The 6,488-nt window shown below is 42.4% G+C and overlaps 1 protein-coding gene and 1 long non-coding RNA gene across 3 annotated transcripts; one reads left to right on the top strand and one right to left on the bottom strand.

Annotated features, from left to right (window-relative positions):
• Positions 1-1,230: 1,230 nt before the first annotated feature.
• LOC130140238 (uncharacterized) lies at positions 1,231-1,822 on the bottom strand. The gene is made up of 2 exons (XR_008818256.1): positions 1,691-1,822; positions 1,231-1,578 (listed from the first exon to the last, which is right to left on the bottom strand). It is a non-coding gene; the product is annotated as an uncharacterized LOC130140238 (long non-coding RNA).
• A 22-nt stretch (positions 1,823-1,844) lies between these two features.
• Positions 1,845-6,231, top strand: LOC115676670 (uncharacterized). 2 transcript variants are annotated; one of them, XM_030599632.2, is made up of 5 exons: positions 1,885-2,665; positions 3,701-3,856; positions 5,377-5,475; positions 5,580-5,735; positions 5,861-6,231. In XM_030599632.2, exons 1-5 carry the CDS (start codon positions 2,084-2,086, stop codon positions 5,993-5,995), a joined length of 1,128 nt encoding a protein of 375 aa, XP_030455492.1. In that variant the 5' UTR covers positions 1,885-2,083; the 3' UTR covers positions 5,996-6,231. The 2 variants fall into 2 exon arrangements, with proteins under 2 accessions (XP_056175073.1, XP_030455492.1); XM_056319098.1 differs by lacking the exons at positions 5,377-5,475; positions 5,580-5,735; positions 5,861-6,231 and adding an exon at positions 5,067-5,348 and having other exon boundaries at positions 1,845-2,665.
• Positions 6,232-6,488: the final 257 nt, after the last annotated feature.

The following is a 6,488-nucleotide window of genomic DNA, read 5'->3' as shown; positions in this document are numbered from 1 at the left end:
CTTACGCTGGCTTGGTTTTATTTTCCAAATTTCGTCAATTACCGCGACACTACGCTGAATTATGGAGTCTCGATACCGTAGAGAGATTCAAAGGGGGGACTTGCGTGGACACCAGTTGACTATTGAGAGTCGACAAAAGAGAAAGTTAGGTAACGAAACAAAAATTCAATGACAATTACCAGTTACGGCTTGTGATGATAATGAAGGCGTGGGCTTTCTTCACGTGCCGGGGAAGGTTTTTCCGTGGCGAGGGTGAGAGGATTAACCCAGCTTTCGCTCCGCATTAAATTGGTCATGTCCTCGAAATTTCAAAGCCGGCCACCTTCTGATCAGATCGGACGCATGTGCATCTGGGGGATTTTGATTGACCTGGCTTCACACTGTTCACATCACTCTCTCTCTCTCTCTCTCTCTCTCTCTGACCGAAATTGATGGAGAAAATACCGTCACATGGTTTTGCTAGAGCAAAGCATGATAACGAGGGGAAAGAAAAAGGGGAGAGAACAGAAAAAACTTACGGTACAATTTGAGCGGCGATGATATGGACCATCCCTCGCGTCGGTCGCGATACGTCACTTTCTAGCTCATGGTATTATTCCACGACCTGCCGAGGGTATATGATTGAATTTCATTGTTCTGTTGCCCTTCTATGCATTTCGATTTTACGGGATTCTTGGGTATCCTTTAACTTTAATTCTTTCGATTTTGCTTTTCTCAAACATGATTAGGCTCGATCAGGGGTTTTGCATTAGCCTCGAAAACATAGACGGGCAAGCCTGAAAAAGATACTTTATGTATGGAGAAGTCTAGCCGGATGACCAGTAATTGACATTTTGAGAATTTGCCCATTTGATCGGGTTCTAGCAGCAATCACGAATCATGACTGAACCCTATGTGGGTTTTCGAAGGCACTCATAGCTCTTTGCCCTCTGCAAACTGCAATGTCGTGCTTCTTTTGCACCTCTGGAATTCCCGTGTCACCAATCTGAAAACTTCCAGAGCTGCTGTTTTGCTTCATCTTCAAAACTGTCCTTCCTCTTCAAGCAATCTTCCATCCCAATGCATTCACGTGCCAATTTAACTTGATCTATCAGCAAGGCCTATGGAATTAAAGAAAGATGAGAAGAGAGGAGTTTTTGGGGGCATTGCAAAGAGCACGTATTGAAATTAGAGAGAGAGAGAGAGAGAGAGAGAGAGGCTTTGAATATGGAACTGTGAGAGTCACGGATGGGTCCCCACTGAATTGGATGCTTTTGCCTGAAGACACATTAGCAGCTCACATGATTACAACTGTTTTGGGGGCCTTATGAAATGCCAAATTATGATAGTTGGAGTCCCAATCCCAATGCTAAGCAAACGGAGAGAAAAACGGAACAAGACAGTACTTCCACAACGCAAAAAAACGCAAGCTGGTTACACATTTCTTGACCTTGTAATCTCCTAACATTGGGTGATGATGATGAATTGGGCCCCGGTCAAATGCTGTCCAACACTGCTGCACAGACCTGACTTTTCTTGTACACTGTGTCTTTTACTCCTCTGCAACTTTTCTCCTCCCACCTCAAACAAGACAACCAGCTTGAGAGGAAAACAAAGGCAAATGCTTATGTAATAAAGAAAAGCAGTCCTTAGCCTCCTCCCTTGATAAGTAGCAGCATCTGTTAAACTTAGAAAAAAAGCAAAAGCTCACTTGCAGAGGTTCCAGCAGAGTCCCACAGCCTTTCTTGTTTCCTGGCAAAATAATTCCCCACGCTTCCTACAACAAGACAAACCATAGCCCACTCAACAACCCGACATCACCAAAATTAAATCTTTATGGCCAGTTAAAGAAAAGAAATATTAAATCTTTGTCACAGAAATTGCAAAAGCTTGGAGAGAAAAAGAAAAGGAAAGGAAAGGAAAATTCAAAACCAAGATCAAGAATTCAAAGACTCCCCTCTCTCTCTCCATCTCCACTAAAAGAATCCATCTCTCTGCAACCCTCATTCTTCTCTTCTAAGCTTAATCACCCCAAATATTCCATCCATCTCTCTCTCTCTCTCTCTCTCTCTCTCTCTCTCTCGCACACACACACACACAAACCATGCCTGTCTTGGGAGAGAGCTCTGAGCACACCAAACCCAGAAGACCAAGAACCCAACTCAGCAATCCCATTCAAGAAACCACAGATCGGAGCCCATCACTCTTCGTCCCTCCAAACCGCCCCAAACCCACCATATCTTCATTCCTCCACTCGGTATCCCCCAATGAGAACATGCCCCCGACCATGAACCCCGCCAAGAAGAAGCATTTCGCATCGTCAAGATTCAGGGGACTCGGGTGCACGGCCTCTGCATCGCAGCAGGTCTCCGTGCCCGCAGTGATTAGGGCATCCGCAGATTGGGAGAAGAGGAAGGTGAAGAAGAAGAAACAGAAGAGGGGCGGCGGCGGTAGCGGCGGCGGTGGCGGCGGAAGCAGCGGCGGCGGCAATCAAACAGTTGTGGTTGACGGCGGTGGGTCAGGCTTTGGGGGTTGCAATTCTGGGTCCTCTTGTGTGGTGGCTGAGGATGCTTGGTGTGGTCCTGGAATTGGCTTCTCAGCTGCTGATGCGGATTGTGTCGTGGTCGGTAGGAGGAACTTGTCTGCAAGGGGGACGATTGACGGCGATAAGTTTGGTCCAAGAGAGGTAAGAAAAATTGCATCGTTCTCTTCATTTTTACCATCAATCTCTTAATTTTCCTTAAGGGTGGGCTTTCTAATACGAATATAATGCTACAGATGGATGCTTTTACTCATTTCTGAACGGAAAAGAGAGCGAAAGATTGATGCTTTGCATTTTTCTTTGATGAACAACATTTGCTTCTCTCTGTATCAGCGAGTAATAAATAATCTTTTGGCATTCTCTAGATAGGGAAGAAGAGGAAAAGTAATCTCGAATTTAGAGCTCATTGAATTTTCCTCTATTTTTGTGGGGTTTGATGACTCTTTTTGAAATATTAAATTTGGGCTATTTTCTCGTGGTTAGATAGCATTTTGCACACGGATTCATGTATTTGATTTTGTGGGGGTTAATGTAGCTGGGTAATCTTATTATTATACGATGTGATCTTTGTTTTTGTCTTTTGTGTTCAAAAGGTCATTCCTTTAAAGTCTTTCCCTAAGTGAATGCCCAGGCACCACTCACATTCCATATAAAAAAGGCCGCTCACTGATTTGGACTGATCACACACCCTGCTTTGTTTTTGGTTGAGCTCGTATTTGACCGATGATTTGGAAAGATTGGCGTTGATCTTATCTGTTTCGAGGTAAAACTTGCTGATGTTTTAAAATTTTTCTTTCTTGTTTTTTCAAGTAGGATCACAAGAGTCAGAGTTCATATTTGTGTGGAGATAATCACGGTTCTGTTTGCTGTCTTATCTATTATTCTATTTCACCATGGTTTGATCGATCGGAGGAGGAAGAGTGTCTCTCTCTCTCTCTCTCTCTCTCTGGGTCTGTGCGTGCGTGCTGTGTGAAAGTTTTTACGTAGTTTTCTGGATGATCCTACTTTGTTTCATGGGATTGCATCGAACGTCTTGTGGGAGGTGATCTTCATCATCCGCTCACGTTCTCTTGATAGTTTGCTGTTCTGCAAGGAGACGGAAAGTTTTGGTGTTTTTGCACCCTTTACGTGTCCAGTCATAGATGGTTTCTAAGATGTGCTTATTGATCTTGTTTACAGCGACACTGTGTCTCAAGGCGGACTGTGAATCCGGAAGAGTTCGTTCTGGAGTCCGACCCCGCCTTCGGAACCACTCACCCAGGGCCGGAAACATACGTGCCTGGACCTCGCCGCTACCGCCATATTCGACATCCTTCACCTGAAGGCCTTGCTGAGGTTTGTTTCGGATGCGCTCACTCTTGATCATGCTATGTCTCTTCCAAGTAATTTCTGAGTGAGGAGATGAACTGAGGGTTCTTCTCTTGGTTCAATTGTCCCATGAAACGACACCCCTCTCGTGTATCGCCCCCATAGAAAAGAAAAAAAGAACTTCTGTGGGAGGATGGGTGTGTCTATCTTAGGATTCACCTGCATCGAGATGTAAGAGATTAAAGAATGTCTCTAGTTGGTTTCATGTCGTAAATTACATTGACTTTTGTGCCTAGAGTAATCTTGTATCAAAGTTTCTTTTATACGCAAAAGCTTTATGCTTTGCATCCACAAAGCGAAGAAAAGCTTCATCTTTCTAACTTCTGACACTGTAAGTGGTTAGTTTTCTTCATATATTGTTTTCCCCTCTTCAGAGGCTTGGATGATTTGGTTGGATGTAACTGACAGTTATGCATCAGGGGTGGGGAAATAGAATAGATCATTGAGAAAAAGTTCCCATCTTTCTAGCTTTTTTGTGTAATGTTGTTAAGTCTGTAACCTATGTGAAGTCTGCTTAAGGACAGAGGCTAACTTCACTTATATGTTTTGTTTTATCTGATTCATTTGGGTGGACTTAATGGCACTTACCACATCAAGCTCCTCACACTCCACATTGCTCGTTGGTTAAGTTGCTTCATATCTTGAAAATTTGAGTTAAATGTTGGTGACATAAATTGAAACAACACAATGCATATCACACGATTGTTCTCAACTACTTAGTAGACTGGCTTAAATGGACAGGACAACTGACTTTTTCCTCTGTGATGAGAGAGAAGAATGAGTGGAGATACAGATGACCCGTTAGCTAGCAGATATATCAATAGTGTTATTTCCGAATTTATATTCATTCGGAGAACCTAGAATTGGCTGTTACGAGTAATTTCTGAGACATACTTGTACTGTGCAATTAATGTGGATAGATGTTATTAGTTTCCAATTCATCCCTCAGAAAATGTTTTTTGAAGAAATCTGTTTGTCTATGTTTGTTCTGTCCTATTTATTTTTTACTCATCCTACTTAACCTGGGAGTGAACATTCTTAGAAGGGAGCTGTTATAGCGTCACATGCACGCTGTGTCTTGCCTAAGAAAATACGGATTCTGAAATTGCTGCTCAACTGGATGGCTCACAAGGACCTTTAGTGATAAAATATGTGTGATTTCAATATGTGTGGGTAGGAATTTTGTGATAATTCAAGGCTGGAATTGGAGATGGATCACATGAAACCTTGTTGCTGGTTTTGGCTGATCAGTGATCATTTGAAGCATTTGAGGTTACCTGGGTCTGTTAATGAAAATTTTAAGCTGGAATTCTTAGGATTAACAATCTACATTGTAACGCTGCTGATTATTTTACAGGCAAAGCTGTGCCAGGACTTCAGAGTTCTATGAGCTGTTCAAAGCTAGTACCCGATAAAGATTTTGCATTTTACTGAGTTGCTGTCGAGTTGGTTGATTAATGTAGATTTGGTCATCTGAATCTTTGCAGATTATGATGATTCACACAAGTCTTCTAATGGGAGGAAGGTTAGACGTGCTTGATCGTTACCGAGGCTGGAGACTCGACATCGATAATATGACTTATGAGGTAAATATATCTGCAGGACAAGCTCCGTCTGACAATCATGTTGATCTCAACTGATTGTTCAATGCATTACTTATCAACACCTTCTTTCTGGGTGTTACTCTCAGCAATTGCTTGAGCTTGGCGATAGGATTGGCTATGTGAGTACTGGCCTCAAAGGAGATCAGATAACTCACTGCATCAGAAAGATTAAGCTCACAAATCTGAATGATTTGGCACGTCATTTTGCTGCAAAAGCAGATAGGAAGTGCAGCATCTGCCAAGTAAGATGAGAAAACCTTTTAATCTCTTTCACAATATAAAGACAATAGATCTACTTGCATTCTTGGGTCAATTAACCCTGATTCTCTCTTTTATTCACTTTGCTGTTAATGATTTCTGGATGCAGGAAGAGTTTGAAGAAGGTGATGAGCTCGGGAAGTTGAATTGTGGGCATGGGTATCATATGGAATGCATAAAGCAGTGGCTTGGGCAAAAAAACACATGCCCGGTTTGCAAGTCTGAAGCGGTGGCTCGGTCCTAGAATCCTCTTGCATCTTAAGCCTTGGCAACTGCTTCCTCAGCCCCCAAGTGTATAGGTTTTGTTTCCTATATTAGGAGAATCCATTCTTTTCGATCGAGATGCAGTTCACTTCACCCATGCTCATTGTTTGAAGTTTGATTTTTTGTTGTCTTTTGGCAATTTTTTTTTTGTTTTCAATTCTAAAAATATGATTCAGAATTGGCTGAGTTGTTTCAATCTGATGATAATTTAATCCATTTTATACTCTCTCATGACACAACCCTTTCATTTGTATAGAGGCTCATCAATACATGCTTCAGATGTACTGCTAAAATGATTTGCTTGGTGACTCTTGTCTAGTGTCTTTTGGGAAGGGGGAAAGAAAGGGGCCCGTAGAAGAAAATTACGATTACTGCAGGGCCGGCAATGATATGGAAGTTTTGAGCGGTAACAAGAGTGTGAATTTGCGGTGACTAGCACCAAAACTGATCGACCAAAGTTAGACAGAACAAAC

This window comes from Syzygium oleosum, unplaced genomic scaffold (assembly GCF_021117445.2).
Source record: "Syzygium oleosum isolate NSW1041296 unplaced genomic scaffold, Sole_v2.1 Sole_v2.17, whole genome shotgun sequence".
Lineage (NCBI taxonomy): Eukaryota > Viridiplantae > Streptophyta > Magnoliopsida > Myrtales > Myrtaceae > Syzygium > Syzygium oleosum.
The sequence above is the reverse complement of the archived record's forward strand: the minus strand, read 5'-3'. Positions and strand labels throughout refer to the sequence as shown.

Bases quoted from the DNA above. Each gene is read 5' to 3' on its own strand.
- LOC115676670 (XM_030599632.2), top strand. From the start codon at position 2,084: ATGCCTGTCTTGGGAGAGAGCTCTGAGCACACCAAACCCAGAAGACCA. The intron at 5,476-5,579 runs GTAAATATATCT...TGTTACTCTCAG, and splicing joins TCGATAATATGACTTATGAG to CAATTGCTTGAGCTTGGCGA. The intron at 5,736-5,860 runs GTAAGATGAGAA...TTCTGGATGCAG, and splicing joins GGAAGTGCAGCATCTGCCAA to GAAGAGTTTGAAGAAGGTGA.